Below are 19669 nucleotides of genomic sequence, written 5' to 3'. Positions count from 1 at the left end.
CCACATTAGACTGCATGGATATAGGAGCAGAGATAGCAGATAAAGAATTGTTTTGCCAATCAATTTCCAGAAAGCAAGAGACAGGCAAAGAAATGAGGGAATGTGGAAGAATATGACTCTGACAGTTGAACTTAACTCATCCAGTGGAACTTAACTTGAGTAAAAAGAGTAGTGAGAACATGAAGGGCATGAAAGAGGTGAAAATAATAAAAGGAGTAATGGAGTGGAGGCCCTGAAGGAGGACAAGCATTCTGGTGGTTGAGTAGTCAAGAATAAGCTGGGAAGATGGAAGGTGGTAGTCAGAGGGGAAGGCACAAAGTTGAGATTATGGAGTGGTGACAATTATTACTCTAGAGCATGGGTTGGCAAACATTTTCTTAAAAGTGTCAGATAGTAAATGGTTAGGTTTTACACTCTACTCTCTTTTACAACTACTCAACTCTGTCATTGTGGTGTATAAGCAATCAGAGACAATATACAGTGAATGGGTATGGCTCTGTTCCAATAAAACTTTATTTATAAATAGGTGGCAGGCTGGACCTTACCTGACTGTAGTTCAACAACCCTGGTCTGGGGTGCAAGATTCAGGGTGTGACCATGGGTGTGAGTGGCTGATGTCAAGTGGAGGACAAGGACACTGGAAAGGAGGTCAGGAACTGGGAAACCAAGAGATGGCAGGATGGAAGGTTGGGAGGATGATCTATATGTATGTGTGTGTTAAAATTGCCGAGGATTAAGGCAGAAGTGGAACTGGAGAGTGTGACCATTAGAGGGGAGCTGATGACTTTGAAAAATAGAGGAAAATGTCTTAGCGATTGGTGGCTGACAGCACAAAAGAGAAATATTAGGTGATATAATTGGGTAACATGAGATTCAAAGCTGAAGCTTTTTAGGGATGAGGAAGGAAAAATGACCTGAAAATGGAAATAGTATAAAGTTCCATTTTCTAGTTCTGTGGTGCTTCTCCACATGTTCAAAATAACCCCTCACCAAATGCAATAAACACATTTTAACTGTTTAAGAACAACTGGAGTAGAAGAAATTTCCGGCAATGAGTTCCTAGCACCAGGTGCGTCAGGGAGGCAGTTCTGGCCCTATAGTTTGTAGATTCTGCATATGCTGTGATGGGGCATCTTTGCAAAACACTAACCACCCTCCACCTGGAGACACATTTCAGCTCTCTTTGGCAAGAAGACCAGCTTTCCTGTACACTGAATATTTTCTACAGTGTCTTCACAGTAAAATGAGAATTTTAGAATAGTGGCAGACTTGTTGATCATATCTATACTACAACATGCCAAAAGAAGTATCATGGAGCCTAAAAAATCAAGCTGGTGATCACCAAAGTCGAAAAAGATCAGAACATGCAAGTAGACGCCTGGAATTGGAGATCGGAGGACTAGAAGTGCTAAGTCCTATAAAAGGGAACTGGAGGCTTTCAAAACGATGGAAATGACATCAAAGAGAGATTCACCAGCAGGCAGAGAGCTGGCAAAGTGTGTTCATGAATTATATACCGCACCAGAAGTTCTGGCAAGAGAAAAGCATGGGATTAATAATTAACTAGCAAAGTAACAATGGGCTTGTAGAGTTTCTGCTTTTTCTCAGTGAAAGAAATCGGCCTACTTCGTCTTTCTGCCCATTGTTTGTCTCCTCATATTTATAAAGAGGAAAGTTCATAAGCCACATCCTTTTTATAGCCATGAATCATTTCTTCCCAAAGCCTCTTCAGCATTTTCCTTGTACTCTCCTTTGGATCTTTCTGAACAAACCTTGCGAGCTTGGCCTCGGGCTCCTGCTGGTGGTTTGCACTGCACAAGAGAGCTCTGGTACCCACGGCCTCCTGGTGCCGATATTTGAAGCCCTTCTTCACAGCATTTTATTTCTCACCATCATTACCTTCATCTCCAGTAACTATGTGTGGTATTAAGTGCCCAGTTAGCACCGCCGTTAGTATTGTGCATATCTCTGCTTTCTGCCCTCCCAGAGTTTAAAATCCAGGAAAGATGTACTGATGCTTTTTTCCCACCCTCGGCCCCAGAACTCAGCACATCTGGAGCACAGAGACTCCTTTAAATGTTTATCAAATGATAAATAAAAACACGTGGAGAACACACAGAAAGCAAAACAGAAATGTTAATTGAAAACAGGAAGGAACATGAATACATTGACATTAGGTGTTAGTAAGTTCATTTAAAAGTGCTGGACAGGGCTTCCCTGGTGGCGCAGGGGTTGAGAGTCTGCCTGCTGATGCAGGCGACACGGGTTCGTGCCCCGGTCCGGGAAGATCCCACATGCCGCCGAGCGGCTGCGCCCGTGAGCCATGGCCGCTGAGTTTGCGCACCCTGAGCCTGTGCTCCGCAACGGGAGAGGCCACAACAGTGAGAGGCCCGCGTACCGCAAAAAAAAAAAAAAAAAAAAAAAAAGTGCTGGACAAATGCAGAGTTTTACTGGGGTAAAAGTACAGAGAAACCAGGGGTGAAGTCTTCCTGAGAGGGAAGGGAGAAGGTAATAAAATCTCATTCTTCTTAGAGAGAGGGAAACTAAAAGTTTAGTGCTTACGGTATATCAGTTTTCTATCACCACATTTCTTTTTTAAAAGAGCTTTAGTGTTTATCTACTAGCTCTCATTGTAGAAAAATTTGCAAAGTTCAAAAGAGTAAAAATCCAATAATTCAGCCAGTCAAAGCTAAAACTGTTCATGCTATTTAATGTGTTTACTTACAATATTTTGCCACTCATATACAAAAGAGAGAGATGAGTACAATAAACTCCCATGTATTCATGTTCCAGCTTCATATTTTAGCTTTATCCCTTAGATTGCCATGCATATTTTAACATAGCTATGTTGATATGGAATGTACAAAATTATATATACTTATTTCGTTTATTTCTGATATTGAAAAAATTATTTTTAAGTGAAAATTAAAAAGAACTTTGCTCCGTGATTTTCTTTCAACCTCTTACCACCATCATTACTATTACTCCAACGATGACTTGGGGGGGAAAAGATAACCATTTTGGAGACCCAATGCTTAAGCTACTGTCTCTTCTTAACTGGGATAATTTAAATGCATATAAAGGGCTTTGCACAGTGCCTTACACAAGTAGGGGCTATTTGATTTGGTAAAATTAATACTGTTAAAAATAGCTAAACTTATTCAGCATTGTAATAAACACTTTACATATATTATAGCAAGTAACAGTCACAGCACCTCAGCAAGTGAGTAATGGTCTTACTCTCATTTTATAGAGAAGAACAATGAGGCTTAGGAAGTTTAAGTAACATACTTAAAATCACAGGGGTAGTAAACAGTTGACCCGAGATTTTAGTATAAGCTTATCTAACTCCAGAGCCCATGCTGTTAACCTCCATGCTAGTTTTCTATGATAAATTCAAGATTTCTATAGGGAACCTAATGATGTATATAGAAGTACAGAATCATAGACCTCATTGATAGATTGCCATGATATTAACCAGTACAAGCCTTAGCTCAATCCAAAATTCATAAGAAATATTCCAATTGAGGTGAAATTTGGGTGAATATATTGGGACACTCAACCGCCAGTAATCAAATTTTCCTTGTACTATTACAGCAATATATTTTGCCATTTTTTATTCCTTGTAGACATCTGTAAATTGTAACATCATAATATAGCTTACTATAGTAACTTTAACAAAGTCCAACAGAAATTTTGCCTGTTTTGGTAAACTTTCTTTGAGGTATGATCAATACTAATTTGAAGAATATCTATGAAAGTATTTTAAAGAGAATGTTCTAAATTCTGACCTTTTTTCTTCTCAGTCTCTGTAATATCATACAGATTTGTTCCAAGTACCATCAGAGGAAACTTTATGAATTGTTTGACACTGTTCAATGGTTTTGGTTGTTTCATGGGGGCACTGATGGTGGAGCTGGTCTACCTCATCTCAGAAGGTAAAAACAGTTTCATGGTATGCTTATATATATATTGATTTGATGACTAGAGAATTGAGGGACAAAACCTTAAGAGAGGGGTTTTGCTAGCGTAGTCTTTTTTTAAATTGATCCACTTTTGCAATTAAGATAGAGTTAAGATAGGAAATAGACTCTTGCTGTATTCATTAATTTCTAGGAATTGTTTTTCTTTTGATAGGGGGAGGTAATTACAGAATGTCACTTCTCATGAGACCCTGTCTGCTGTCTTTCTTTCGTGTATTTTAAAACAAACTGGTCATTATATTCTTACTAGGTCTTTCAACAGGGCTGTATTCCATAATGTGTCATAGCTGGCATAGGTGACCCTCAGAAAAGGTAAGTCCTGTGTAAATATAAGAGGACAGGGTATCTGGATGATCCTTTAGCCAGAAATAGTGTCTGTGCAACCAAAGAGAAATTGTGAGTTGAATGACAACTGATCTTGGAAATTTTTCCCTATAGATATTTTGGTAAGGAGAAACAATCAATCTGAAAAATTCACATGCAACATAAAAAGTACTACACTTATATGGGCTGGTAGAAAAATCAAACAGGATAACATTAAAGATTAGCTGTCACAGTGAAATGTCTTTGGCTGTTTTTTAAATCTACAGACTTTTTCCTTTATTTGTTCTGAGAGGTTAATACAGCTTAAAATTTATTAAATTTGCTTGTGCTTATTTTATGGGAAATACTGCATGCCTATTCTCTGCTTTCAAAAATACTTAGTTATACTTTTAAAATAATGTAAAGAAATATTCATTTGTATTCTCTACAAATAAATTTTACTTGCCTACGTTCACACTATGGAAAACATAAATTCTATGAATGAGAAACTCCTTTTAACACTAGGGTATCCATTCAAAAAATATTTATGGAGGATCCACTCTGTTCCAATTACCATACTGGGCGCTAGAAACACCATGGCAAGCAAAATAAACTTCCAGACCATCACAAAATTTCCAGGGGTGTAGGGAAGCAATAAAATTGAGTGATGAATTAAATGATAGGTATAGTAGAGTTCTAGGGAACAAATCTACAATCCTTGATTGTTAAGATCAAACCCTGTTCTTTTCTTAGTTGACTGAGAAAGTTAAGCCAAAGTTTATATTGAATACTTACCATGTGCCAGGCCCTGTGCTACATGGAATTATGCGAGATGTGGTTCCAGTTTTCAAAGGGCTCAAATCCAAACTGTCACAATTAAGTGTGAACTACAGGAGTTGTTGACATCTCTGATGATTCGATTCTTTAAATGCAAACAAAGAACAAAGCACTGGTATTAGGATTTTATAAGATAACTTGGAAAATTCTAACCTGTATCTCTACCTCAACATCTTAGTTGTTGAACATGTTTATTTTCTTCAACATTACTCAATGAAGATGTTTCTGAAAATTTGCTAAAAGAAGGTCTATAATCAAATTACATTTGACATATTCTAGAAAGACTGCAAAGTCAAACATTACTATCAGTTTACCTTTTATATAAGTCTAAATTTTTCATATACATGCTTAAGCAACTGACCCAGAGTCTGGCCAAACTTCAAGTTAAGCTCTCCACAAGGCAGTTCTCACTTTAGTCATCAGCCACAAGTTTGGAGGTCCCCAGGGCTGCCATCACTTCTGATAAGCTGGCTCTAAATATGGAGATTCCCCACAGACTCCCCCTCAGAACTGATGATTTGCTAGAAAGCACAATACTTAGGATTACAGCTTTATTACAGCAAAAGAATACAAATGGGAATGTGATAAAGGGAAAGAGGCATACAACAAGGTCTGGGAGGGTCCCAAAAGTGAAGCTTCTTTCACCCTGAGAGATGTGGTACCCAACTGGCACATCAGTGTGTGACAATACGCAGAGTATTATCACCCAGGGAAGCTTACCTGAGCTTTGGTGTGCAGACTTTTTCTTGAGGCTTTATTATGTAGGCAGATTGACTGAAACATTGGCCATGTAGTTTAACTCAATCTCCAGCCTCTTTTCTCTCTTAAGAGATCGGGCTGATATCCTGTGGCTCAAAACCCCAACCCTCTAATCATCTGGTTGGTCTTCCTGGCTGGCCAGCTCCCATTCTGAGTCATGCCATTAACATAACCCATCAGGTGGGGCTTAAGAGGCCAATCATGAATAACAAACATACTTCAATCACTTCGGAAATTCAATGGCTTTAGAGTTTATCTCCCAGGAACCAGGAAGAAAGACCAGGCAATTTCTCTATCATGCACAACTATTCCTGCAAATACATTTCACTGAAAACCTAAATTTTTATTGAGAATCTGCATAGTGTGGTAGGACCTGTTATATACATTACTGGGTTTATTACAGCAATCTTATAAAGTTGATATTACTATCCTCATTTTTGAAACTTAATAATTAAGACAGAAAGAAGAAAATGAAGTGCTTCAGTCACCACCACTAGTATCTGACAGAGCTCTGACCCTCCCAGCATTCTGAAGCCAATGCCAGTGTTTTTCTTCAATATTTATTTACTTATTTAAGTTTACTTTGGCTATGCCAGGTCTCAGTTGTGGCACATGGGATCTTTGTTGCGGCATGTAGGATCTTTATTTGCAGCCAATGTTGATTTTAATACATCAAACAGCTACTAAGGGTCACACAGTGTAAGGGCTTTTTACATCTGCAATACAATCTCCTTGGATGGAGGTCTGCATATAGGATATTATTGATAATATTCTAGACATAGTAAAAGATAGATTTTTAAAAGTTTATATCATTTTAGCAGAGTTTGGTGCCCATGAAAGGAGGTTTACTAAGAACACATGGTAAGGACATCTTAGCAACATGGGATGTGCAGGGGAGATTCTCTAAACTTATGTTCAAAAGAACACCATTTAAACTACTGATGATTGATTTGATTTACTTCTGAAAACTTTTTTTTCTGTTCATAGTAATACCGTGTTACATCAAATCATATCCCAATAAATTAGAATCTTACAGTTGGATGTCACCTTAGAGGTAATCTAGTCTAACACTGTACCAAAAACTAGAAGATGTACCATCATCTTCCAGTGCCCAGAAAAATTCTCTACTTTGAGAAGTAACCTAAGTCTACCCATCTGTTGATAACTGTATTCCACAGGATAAGCTTAGTTTTCTATCCACATATCAACTCTTCAAACATTTGATAAATATTTGGAGAAGTAATGTGGTACAATGTTTAAAAGAGTAGGTCCTGTAGTCAAACGATATGAATTCCAATCCAGGTAGTCTAGCTGTGTGTCCTCAGTTTTCATGCCAGAAACAACAACAATAAATAATTCATCATGTTGCTGAGAGGATTAAGTAATTAATATGCGCACTAAGTGCTCAATAAAGACAGCTGTTATGATCCCCTTCTATTTTATAGACAAACCACTCCAGGTTTTTTCATGTTACATGATTCCCTGATTTTTCACTATCAAAACCCCTCCATCCATTAAACAAACAACTTGTCAGTATCTTTCTTAAAATATGGTTTCCAGAATCAATCGCAATACTCAGAATGGGTACATCAAGATAGATATGTTACTTTTATCAACCTTCTCTCTCTCTCTTTCTTTCTCTCTTTCTTAATGCCAACAGCGACCGTGGTGACTTTTTCAGTAATTGCATCACACCTATGGTAAATTAAAACCTGAGGCTTTTTTTTATTTTTGGCAGTTTTTCTCAATTCAGTTCCAGTCATCTTATCACAATTTCTTTTCCTAATTAAATGGGGGGCTTTATCTCTATCCTTAATAAATGTCAACCCATCATTCTAAATAATAGACATTTAAAAACCTTGATTCTGTCATCCAGTGAATTACTAATCTTTACTTCTTTACCAGCTTTGTGTCATCTGCAAATTTAGTAAGCAAGTTCCTCGACTTCTTCCAGGTAATTGATAAAATTGTTGAACTGGACAGGACCAAAACCAAAGCCTTGTGGGAAATTCCTAGAGATCTCACTGCAAGTTAATGACAATCAACTAATCCTCCCCTTTTGGATATCATCATCTCCCACTTCACCTAATTACTATCATTCAGCCCACACACTTCTCCATCATTCCCAGAATGACATCACAGGAGACTTTTGTCACATGTTTTTCTAGGAATAGGATGTATCTGAGTTTGTGACAGTCCCTTTAACCATCAGATTAGCATTCGTCAGGAAAGGAAATGAAGTTCATTTAGATGATTTGGTTTTAGTGACCGTAAACTGGCATATGGTGACTAATTAGGGCCCCTAAGAGAGGGTGATCCTTTGACTTTTTGCATGACTTTGGGTAGGTCATCATCACTCTGTTTCCTCTTACGTAAACAAAGAGAATGCTGCACTTCAGTTTTCTCAGAGATGATGGGAGGATAAAATTAAGTAACGTATTTGAAATTTTAATGCCAGAGATTATTTTAAATATAAAATAAAGCCATAGTGGCACATTTGGTTAGAAATAAGATGGGTCTATTTAATCAAACAACCAGACCAATTTCTTTGACAGAACCGACCATAGTGAAAAGAACATTATAGCTCTATGCTTAAGCATCTCACAAGCCTCCACATTCCATTTAGCATATAGGATATTTCAAACCTTTAAGGATTTATGTCAGCAGAGCATGTGTGTATGTGAGTGCGTGTGTGAGTGTTAGTGTACGATTGGAAAAGATGATCAGCTATCACAGTCTCCAAGCTGCATTAGTCATTTTTAGCACCATGATGGAGAATGGTGTGAATGCGGTAAATTCAAAAGATTTCTCAAAACTTGACTGTGCAGACAGATAACTGTTAGAATGACATTTTCAGTACAAGTGAGAAAACTGATCCTTCTGGGATCTCTAACTCTGAGTGCTTTAAAGAAGATAGAAGACTAAACCCATCCTCCTACACTAATCATTTCAGGAATAGTTTATCTAAAAGTAGCAATGCTAATAAAAGGGAGTGAAGAAGTCAGTCAAGCTGCTTATTTCGACTCTATGCCATTAGCAACCAGATCAATTTTCTCACACACATGAGTGTGAGCTTACCTTTTGACAAAAATAACGAAATAGAATTCAGTGAAAAGTGACATCTTAGTTATGGATGTGTAGGTGATTGAAAGATCCAAAGCAAAATGTCTCAGAGAAACTGGATAATTGGGCAGAATCAAGGGGTCAAGGTATACATCTTCTTGTCCCCGTTAGTCCTTCCTCTTCAGAGTTCAGGAAAGAAGCAGAGAATTTAGCTGTTTAATTCCCACCAAGAGCATTTTAAATTAGAACAGTGATCTTTTAAAATTCTCATTTAAATACCTATGATTACTGAGACCACTGACAGCCATCTCAGCATGAATCAAGGAGTCGTTCTTGAAACAGGAATTTGCAGTTGCAGTAAACTTGAAAGAAGAAAGTACTTACGCATCTGGAAGGCTATTAAACTGGATTTCACAGGTCCGTGCCTACTCTCTTAGAGATGTGTTTCTTCCAATTCACATCAATGCCTCAGGTCTAACTACAAATGGCTTTCGAGATGACAGATTTTTAGACCCGGAAGGGAAAAGAAGTGGGCTGCTACCCCGTGATTCACCTTTAGCCAGGCCATATTCTACTAGACCGCCCACTGGTTTTGTGCCGCTCTTCCCGTGGCTAACATGGCATTGCCCCCAATGCTCCACGGGCAAACCTGCTATCGATCCTCCATCAGAATCAGGTGCAGAGACCTCCTTGTCCAATGGAGCACTTAAATATCCCAGAAACAACTTATTCTACACCCTCAACCTTTGGCTCCAGAGAGACCCTTAGAGCTGCCTGGAGGTCTTAGGGTTCATAACAGTATCAGGACAAAGCCCCAAATACTTTTTACATGTGGACAGGAGCATCCATTGCTGTTGGCTCATGAGAGGTAGAAACGGAGGAACTTGGAGTCAGACCAACCTGAGTTCAAACTCAACTCAGCCCTTGATAAACTGTGAGGTCTTGAGCACTAGGGGTTCAGAACAGCCCTCCCCAAGATGTGCCAGTTTGGCATATTATTTATTTGAGCTAAAGCTTGGATTATTTTGAGCTAAAGTCAGTGGAGACTTTACTGCCCCTCCCTTAACTTCCTAGAAAAATTTAAACTGGGAATGTTTCCCGGAAAAAGAGTTTTCACCAGAGGTAAATTTTACCTAAGTGGGCCCCATCTATATGGCAGGGCAAACACCTAATTACGAAACATCTGCTCTTTTTCTTATTATCCTGTGAATTCCCCTCTTTCTTTGGAAGCTCCAGGCCCCTATCCCATTTCTTACATCAGGTTGGCATATATACCTCATGTTATCTTTCTGTCTTTGAACCTCTCATGTATGTGGGGTTCCCCGTAAGTACAAAATTAAATTTGATTTTCTCCTGTCAATCTGTCTCATGTCAATTTCATTCTTAGACCAGCCAGAAGAACCTAGAAGGACAGAAGGAAGTTTTTTCACCCCTGACTGCACATTACTTAACCTGAGTCTCAATTTCTCCTTCTCTAAAATGGTATCACTAACAATTTCCAAGGTATCTATGAGGACCAGAGGAAATAGATATAAAGCACCAGATCAGTAAAGGTGCACAAAAATAATGATTTGTATTGTTATTGTAATTTGAGTGGGATCTCAACATTTTCCAAGTGAGCTAGGATTATCATGGGCATGATGTTCAGGTTTGGCATTTTTATAATTCTTCAGAAAAGAATATGTCCCATAAATGCAGAGCTCAGGTGTCCTATCAGCTTCAATTCCAGGACCAGATTGGGATTAGATGAAATAAAGCCACGTTCTGAGATTCTTCTTGGCCTCATGGACCCATGCCATTAGCGGTGCTCCCTTTGCATGGCAAACTTACATGTCTAGATAGAGTTAGATTCACATCCATGTTCATACTAAGAGTGCCTGCAAACGGTGTTGAAGTTGACACTAGAAAGATGAGTGGTACTTGGCTTGTTGAGCATAATAGTGAAGAATTTCTGGTAGAAAGAACATATAACAAAGCCTGGAAGTAAGGAGTCACCTGGTGCATCAGAGGAACTCAGAGATCAGTAACCTGAAAATATTCAGGGAGTATCCCATGAAGTCAGGTTGAGAAAGTAGAATTAAAATCATGCAGGACCTTTGGCTTACAGGGATTTTTTTTTAACCTGTATGCAATAAGAAATTATAAAGGCATCAAGCAAGTGACATGAGCTATTTGTGTTTTAAGATCACTGTGGATGCAATGTAATTTGAAAAGGAAAGAAGAATGGCTTGGGAGAAGCAGGAAGGGTTCAAATGAAGTAACTCAGGCAAGTCTAGTGGTGATGAACTAGTGAGGAAGTAGGCAGATGGAGAGAAATGGATAGATATAAGCTTGATTTCAGAGGTAGGATCAATAGTGCTTAGTGATGGTTTTGACAAAGTCAGGAGGTGGTAGGATGCAGAAGAGAGGAGTGGTATCAAGGAAGCATCCCAGATTCTGCCAAAAGCAACTGGGTGGGCAAAGATTCTGTTTACTAAATGGAGAACACTAGAAGACAAAGAGGTTGAAAAACTTTTCAGCCATTCATTTTTTAACACACTAAGTTTGACCTACCTGTGAGACATCAGAATGGAAATAGCTGGATCTCAGAAAAAGGATCTGGGTTAGATATATAAATATGAGAATCTTTGGCACAAAAATAGCGTTTGAATCCATGGAAGTGAATAAAATTATGTAGTGTGAATATTAAGAACGAGGAGAAGAAGGACCCCGGGAACTAGACCTGAAAAGCCTCAATAGTAGAGGTTAAATGGAGGAGAAGTGGCCAGCCGGAGAAGGAAAAGGCCAGCCAGAGGGTGGAGGGAAACATATATGTACATACATGTGTGTGTGCGCACGCGCGCGCGTGTGTGTGTGTGTGTGTACTGAAGAGAGAGGACTGATTCAAACAGGAGATGATACATTGTGTTAAATGCTCCTGTGAGATCAAGTAGAGTGAGGAATGGGAAGTATCCATAGATTCAGCAACGTGATCATCACTGGTAACTTTAGCAAGAGTCATTTCAGCAGTGAGGAGGGAAAGAAAACCAGATTGGAGTCGGGTCAAAAATATCTAGTAAGTGAGGAAATAAGGGCATCACATCTAAACAACGCTTTTGAAGAACTTTCTCTGAATATTTAAGAAATAAAGTGGTGGTTTGGAGGAAGCTGTGGGTAGATTCACCAGATTTAGCACTTAAAAATGTAAGACACCCAATTATGTTTGAATTTCAGGTAAACTAAAAATTTTTCTAGAATAAGTATGTCCCATGCAATATTATGGATGTACTTTGCATAAATTATACTTTACAAAATTATGTGGGCGATATTTAGGACATGCTTATTCTAAAAAGGAATTCATGGTTGTTCTGAAACTCAAATTTAACTGTGAGCCCTGTGTTTTACCTGGGAAACTGAGATGTGGGTTCGAGATACATTTTTTTTAATTTTGAGAGATACTTGATCACATTTAACTGATGAAATTACCTGGCACAAATGGAGCAGTTAAAAGTGCAAGAGACAAAGGGAGGTTGACTTCTTATCAGAGGGTGGATACCTCTTTCCTGCACTGAAATAGAAGAAAGGAGAGCGTGGGTGCAGGTGCAGATGTGTAGTTCTGGTGTTGGAAATATTCTGGAGCCTTCCTTTCAAGGCTCCCAACTTCCTTTATGAAGTAGGCAGCAAACCATTCATGAAAGCAAAGGTGGTTTAGGATGAGAATAAAGAGAAGGAAAGACGGGGGATAGGAATTTGTTATTTCGAGAGCTAGAAAAGACGACTTAGAAGAGAAATGTTAAGAAGGGTGGCAGTGTTGAGGACCCAGTTGACACTGGTGATCATGAAGGGTGATTTCAAACCACCTAAAGCGTGATTTTGCCCAGTGCTATTCAGGTGCTCAAGGCAGGCATGAAACTGTCTGGTAGATTTTAAAATGGTCTAAAGACCATAAGACACAAGAAGAAAGGCACAAACTCTATTCTTGATTTTAAGTAACTCAGGGTAAATCTTATATTTCCCTATAAATATGCAAAAAATGAGAAAAGCTTTCTTCTCAAATTTTGATATTAATAAATCTACACCATTAGCTAGTTGCAGGTGCAAATGAAAGGATAGACTGTACAAGCAAGCAGATTTGGGGCAAAAATCAGTTTCTGCTATATCGATGATGTTATTTAAATGCAATATGTCACTCTTTGAAATAGCTCCACTTAGAGCTTGATTTATTAATTCAGTCCACAAAAACACATTAGGTTCCTACTATGTGCAAGAACTGGCTAGATACTGAATTAATAATACCATAGCTGATGTTTAATTAACAAGAAGAACCTTACAGAAATATTTGACACTCAAATTAATATCAGATCTATTCATTTGACTAATGCTATTACAATTACAGTTCAGAGCTAATGGCATTATCGGGCTATTATCACAAAGCATTGCCTCTCTTCTAAAACTCATTTCCATGATAATTCATTGAAATCATCATGAGAACACACTTTCTTGATGGGTTTTTACCTCCCAATGCTCTTCAAGAGAATGAAATCACCCTTATAAGAAAGCTTGTTATCCCAAATATCACCCAGGCCCGTTCTCCTGCAGTTCAGGTGAACAATGCGAGAGATTTCTCAACAATTTTGAAAGACATTGTGTCCCTTCCTGGAAACAGCAAGTTGATTTCATTTTTATCCACAATTCCCAAGAAGTAGAAATGCAAATTTTAGTCTCGATGCAGACATTGTTATGAGAACAAAGTATTGAGCATGTGCAGATCCGGGGCCCAATCTCCAATCACCCATTCATTCAACAAATATTCATTCTGTCTCCTTTACATGACTTCAGGCGAACAGTTCAGCCTCTCTGTGCCTCTGTTTCCTTGTCTGTAATTTGAGGGTAATAATAATTTGAGTAGTTATTAGATAAATATGAAAAAGTGGTAGAAAAGACAAAGTTAGAATATAGTTGTTAGGCATTTTTTCCTTCAGGTATCATGAAAATTAATGTGTTTTAAAAATTAACTCAGGTAGTAGAGCTATGAATCTCAAATGAAGCATTTAAATCAGGTTAGTGAAAGGAGGAAGGAAAGAAATTAACATTTATTAAGTGTCAGTTATATGCAGACCTTGCTGTATGCATTTCACAAAGATATTATTTCATTAAATCTTCACAACAATTCTTTGGGGGTAGATATTTGTAGCCCCACCATGAATAAGAAGAAAATGAGCTCAGAAAACTATACAAGTTGCCCAAATCATACAGCCAAGGTGGATCCCTGATTCCAAAGCTCTTTTCACTGCACAGGGTTTATTTCCCTGGACACAGAAGCACGTCCACGCTGGAAAATGATGGTTACATCTTTTTAATTGCATGCTTCTTGGCTCCCAAGCAAAAAGCACATAGTGAAGTGATAGATGTGCCTAAAGTAAAGTAAGGTGTAAAACCCATTTCAGTTTTGTCTCAACAATTTTGGATGTTTGCTAGATGACCCCCATTGTAAAATAACTTTTAAAAAAGTCTAACAAAGTTTGAGATAAATAATTGCTCCCTGTGTCCAACTATCATTTGAAAAATTTCAAAAGGCACATTTTAAGATTTTCAAAGTTTCAATAAAAACAAAAATAAACAAATGGGACCTAATCAAACTTAGCTTTTGCACAGCAAAGGAAACCATAAACAAAACGAAAAGACAACCTGCAGAATGGGAGGAAATATTTGCAAATGATGTGACTGACAAAGGCTTAATTTACAAAATATACAAAGCTCATACAACTCAAGAATGAAAAAACAAACAACCCAATTGAAAAATGGGCAGAAGACCTAAACAGACATTTCTCCAAAGAAGACATACAGATGGCCAATAGGCACATGAAAAGTTGATCAACATCACTAATTATCAGAGAAATGCAAATCAAAACTACAATGAGGTATCACCTCACACAGGTCAGAATGGCCATCATTAAAAAGTCTACAAATAATAAATACTGGAGGGGGTGTAGAGAAAAGGGAACCCTCCTACACTGTTGGTGGGAATGTAAGTTGGTGCAGCCACTTTGGAAAACAGTGTGGAGGTTCCTCAGAAAACTAAAAATAGAATTACCATATGATCCAGCAATCCCACTCCTGGGCATATATCCAGACAAAACTATAATTCAAAAAGATACATGCACGTCTATGTTCATAGCAGCACTACTCACAATAGCCAAGACATGGAAACAACCTAAATGTCCATCAACAGATGAATGGATAAAGAAGATGTGATACATATACACAATGGAATACTACTCAGCCATAAAAAAGAATGAAATAATGCCATTTGCAGCAACATGGATGCAACTAGAGATTATCATACTAAGTGAAGTAAGTCAGAAGGAGAAAGACAAATACCATATAACTTACATGTGGAAGCTAAAATATGACACACATGAACCTATCTATGAAACAGAAACAGAATCATGGACACTGAGAACAGACATGTGGTTGCCAAAGGGGAGGGTGGTGGGGGAGGGATGGAGTGGGAGGCTGGGGTGAGCAGATGTAGGCTTTTATATAGAGAATGGATAAACAACAAGGTCCTACTGTAGAGCACAGGGAACTATGTTCAATATCCTATGATAAACCATAATGGAAAAGAATATTAAAAGAATGTATACATATGTATAACTGAATCACTTTTCTGTACAGCAGTCATTAACACAACATTGTAAATCAATTATACTTCAATAAAAAAATTTAAAAATAAAAAAATAAAGATTTTTCACAGTTCCATTACCTTCAGAATAAAACAGTAGTTAGTAAAAAGGGGAAATAATGCCTCTTCCTCCAAAAAGAGATAGCCAAAGTCTGCCTTGAATCAAAAACAATATGCTTTAGCACTTAAAATAATGCCATGTATAATTGAGGTATTGGGTAAATCTAGGATTTCTATAGAGAATACAGTGAAATGTCACTGAAGGGTTCAGAATCAACCAGTTTTTGTCACTTGGGGTATTATAATTTCCAAAATAAAATCTTAGGACAGGTTTGTAAATAGCACGTAACTTGTTACAATATTGAGGCTGTTATCCTGTACTTTGCTGAAGAAGAGTTAGTTGTGATTGAAAACCAGCCAAATCTGATCTTTTATAATAAATCAGAAATGATTTTTAGAAATCAAATTTTTTCAAAAGTACGTTTGATTAAGTGGTTTTAAAATAGTAATTTTCTGCCATAAAGGTAATATATGATGAAATAAATCCAAAGTATAAAAGAAGGGAGAAAAAAAGACTTTGAAAAGATAATAGCAATTATTATTTGGGTAAATTTTCTTCCAAATTTTTTTTATTTGTGTGTGTAGGTATTAAATTTATATGGGTATATATTTTAAGCAAAATTAGTGTCCGAATTAATCCTGCTGAAAGCTCAATAAATAAATTTGTATCAAGTACCCACCTTTTGTTCTTTCCTTAAAAATATTGAGAGCATATTTCCATGTCTCTCCAAAAGAATAAAAGCTCACTTTTAACAATTACTTGATATATTTCATTGCATGGATGAATATATATCTTAATTTAACTTGCCTTTCCCTTCTTGAGGAATGTTTACGTTGTTTCCCATTTTCTAATGCTACAAATAGTACTAAGGTGAGCATGTTTTATATAATATTAAAGTACATCAACTTATTGTCTCTGTGGAATAGAATTCTGGATACGTGATTGCTTTCAATGAAGTTAAATATTTTAAAGACTCTTGAGAAGTAAAGCCAAATTGTTTTCTAAAAGGCTACATCAATTATGCTGCCAGTGTGGTAGGATAATACTTGTCTCAATGTATTAATTTCAGCCCTGAGAATATTACTATTTTAATCTTTGTTAATCTGATTAGCAAAAATTATATTCCATTGTTAGTTTAATTTGTGTTTTTAAGAACAGGAAATTGAAATTTTTAATGTTATGAACATTGCTATCTTTTTTTTCATTCATAAAATGACATATCATATTCTTCGCCCATTCTTCTTTTGGTCTATTTGTGTTTTTTCTTATTACTTTCTATGTCCTTGAAACTTTAGAGATATTATCATCATTTATTGTTAATATTTTCCCAGTTTTAACTAAACATTTAATTTTATAGATGAGTCTTTTTACATGTGTTTTGCTAATATATGTAATCAATTCTATCAACCTTTATCACTGTGATTAATTTCATTGCATTTATCTATAGTTATGGAATTTTAGTAGATTAATAGTTTGAATAGAATTTTCTCATTCACGTGGACTTAATTTTCATGTTAAGTAAAGATAACACTTATTTGATTCAAATTAAAAAGTTGCACAACATAGTTTGATATATGTTGAGAAAGGTTAGCTAAACCAAAAATATTCCACAACCATAGGATAAATGAAATGAACCTGATTAGTCAATGATGTGTACTTTATTTTTATTTATTTATTTTTTAAAGATATTTTTTGATGTGGACCATTTTTAAAGTCTGTATTGAATTTTTGTTACAATATTGCTTGTGTTTTATGTTTTGGTTTTTTGGCCACGAGGCATGTGGGATCTTAGCTCCCCGACTAGGGATCAAAGCCGCACCCCCTACATTGGAAGGCAAAGTCTTAACCACTGGACCGCCAGGGAAGTCCCGTGATGTGTACTTTAATAAGGCCTTAGTGCTCAGGTGATCTTAAGACTGTTTCAGGGCTATCTTTGCATCTTGTTCCTTTCAGTTGCCTCTTGATTTTAGCTTAGTATCACCCTCTTTTTAATTACTACAGTTTTATGATATATAATACATATCCGGTATTACTAATCATACTTCTTATGGTCATTCTTCATTTATAAAAATATAATAAATATAAGAATCATATTCCCTATGGTTTATACCTCCATATGAATTTCAAAATCATTCTTTTAGTTTTCCCCAAATCCTGTTTTTATTTAATAAAATAAGTAGAAGCTGTTAGCTTTTAGGAAAAAAAAAAAAGCTTTTACAATAGTGTTCCGTCTAAGTGTATAACATTTTTAATTTATTCAATGTTTAAAATTTTAGTTCATTAAGATTCTTTTCTTCATATATATCCTTAACATTTCTTGTTAGAGTTATTGTAGGCATTTAATGCTCTTTTTCTTTTTGCTATTATGAACTGAATCATTTTCCCTCATTACAACTCAATGAGATAATCACTATTATATAGGGAGATCATTAATGTTTATGTCTTCATCTTGCATCCAACTTCTTAAACTTTCTTAGTAAATTTATGCGAATATTTTAGTTGATCCTTTTAAGTTTATAGAAGTATTCTCTAATCTTAAGATACATATAATTTTTATCCTTATTTTCAGTATTAACTCCTATGCTTTGCATCCTCATCAGTACACAGCACTTCCAGGGCAATGTTAATACCAGAAGACAGTCACATTTTATCTTGCTCATGATCTTAATATGAATTTTTCTCAGTTTTCTATTAAGCATATTTGTAGGTTTATAAAGATAATCTTAAATGATGTTCTTTACCATAAGAAAATGAAAATTTCTATTTCTTGTTCTCTAAGATTTAAATAAATCAGGTTAAATTTTATTGAATGCTTGTTAAACAGCTCTTGAGATCACTTTTTGATTTTTCTTACCGCTCCTGACATTATGGTATATTTAATTAATAGATTTTTCAATATGAAGTCATCTTAACATACATGGGATAAACAATCCTCAGTAGCATCAATACTTGATGATCTTTTGCTCTGGAAGATCCAGGGGAAAGATTCACTTCTTCCATGAAAATTAAAAGGTGCATTCAGGACCTAATATCTCTTTTGAGAATCATTCTTTGTAACGTTTTCCTGCTATTTGCCGCCATTAAGATTTTTCATCTCTTCTTAGTTCTATTTTGGCAATTAATGTTTTCCTAGATAATCATCCTCCTTGCATAAGACTTTTTGACACTAACATAGCATACTCATAACTAAACATTGTCATCTCTTTTGATTCTTTTGTTGTGTATTTTGATTGGATTTGTCAGGGTTTTTGTTGTTACTGTTGTTACATTTTCCTGCAATAAATCAGCTCTTAGAACTACTTAATATACTTTAAGATATTGACTTTCTGTTCTATTTCCTTCCTCTTACTTTCCGTAGATTTTTTAAAAGTTATTTTCTGATTTTTTTTGTGTTGAATGTTTAATTCATGTATGCTCATTCTTACTCTAAAAATGAAAACAGTGTGCCTTTAAATCTGTCTCTTAACAGGATTTAAATCTGTATGCCTAAATTTGTAAATGCAATTTTCTCATTTTCTTTATTTTCTAAATACATTGTGATTGTGGTTTTCATTTCCTCTTTGACCAGCTAGTTATTTAGGAGCAGAATCTTCAATTTATAGGAATTTGGTTTGTCGTTGATATTACCTAAACTTCTATAAGTTCTATAACTTTTTTCTTTCTACTAAACAATGTGGTGGTCTTAATTAAATTCTTACCGATTGTATTATTCTTTTTTTATTGAAGTATAGTTGATTTACAATATTGTGTTAGTTTTGGGTGTACAGCAAAGTGCCAATCACATTATTCTAATTCTCTACATTATTTTCCTTTTTGCCTATTCTATCAAAAATTGATCAAAGTGTGATGTATGTAATCATTCACAAGAATTATCTACCTGTTATTTATTTCTGTGTTTCCAACAGATTTTGTTATGTTTCATTACCTAAGGGATATTCATTGACATATCTTCAATTTTTTTTTAAATTATTTATTTATTTATTTATGGCTGTGTTGGGT

General features: G+C 36.1%; 2 protein-coding genes across 7 annotated transcripts in view; one reads left to right on the top strand and one right to left on the bottom strand.

Moving 5' to 3' along the window:
• Window positions 1-19669, bottom strand: part of DERA (deoxyribose-phosphate aldolase) — a 361861-nt gene that overhangs the window by 48044 nt on the left and 294148 nt on the right. For all 6 annotated transcript variants that reach the window (XR_003791050.1, XR_003791049.1, XR_003791053.1 and 3 more), the window contains one exon: window positions 5082-5208. The gene's annotated coding sequence lies outside the window, so the exon portion shown is untranslated. The remainder of the gene's footprint in view (window positions 1-5081; window positions 5209-19669) is intronic.
• The window catches only part of SLC15A5 (solute carrier family 15 member 5), a 90156-nt gene that overhangs the window by 57757 nt on the left and 12730 nt on the right, over window positions 1-19669 (top strand). The window contains exon 7 of the mRNA XM_029204888.1: window positions 3807-3938. Coding sequence (XP_029060721.1) covers window positions 3807-3938 — 132 coding nt within the window. The remainder of the gene's footprint in view (window positions 1-3806; window positions 3939-19669) is intronic.

This window comes from Monodon monoceros, unplaced genomic scaffold, assembly GCF_005190385.1.
Source record: "Monodon monoceros isolate NGI ecotype Baffin Bay Population unplaced genomic scaffold, NGI_Narwhal_1 Super_Scaffold_6, whole genome shotgun sequence".
Lineage (NCBI taxonomy): Eukaryota > Metazoa > Chordata > Mammalia > Artiodactyla > Monodontidae > Monodon > Monodon monoceros.
Note: the sequence above shows the minus strand (reverse complement) of the source record. Positions and strands in the feature narration are given on the sequence as shown.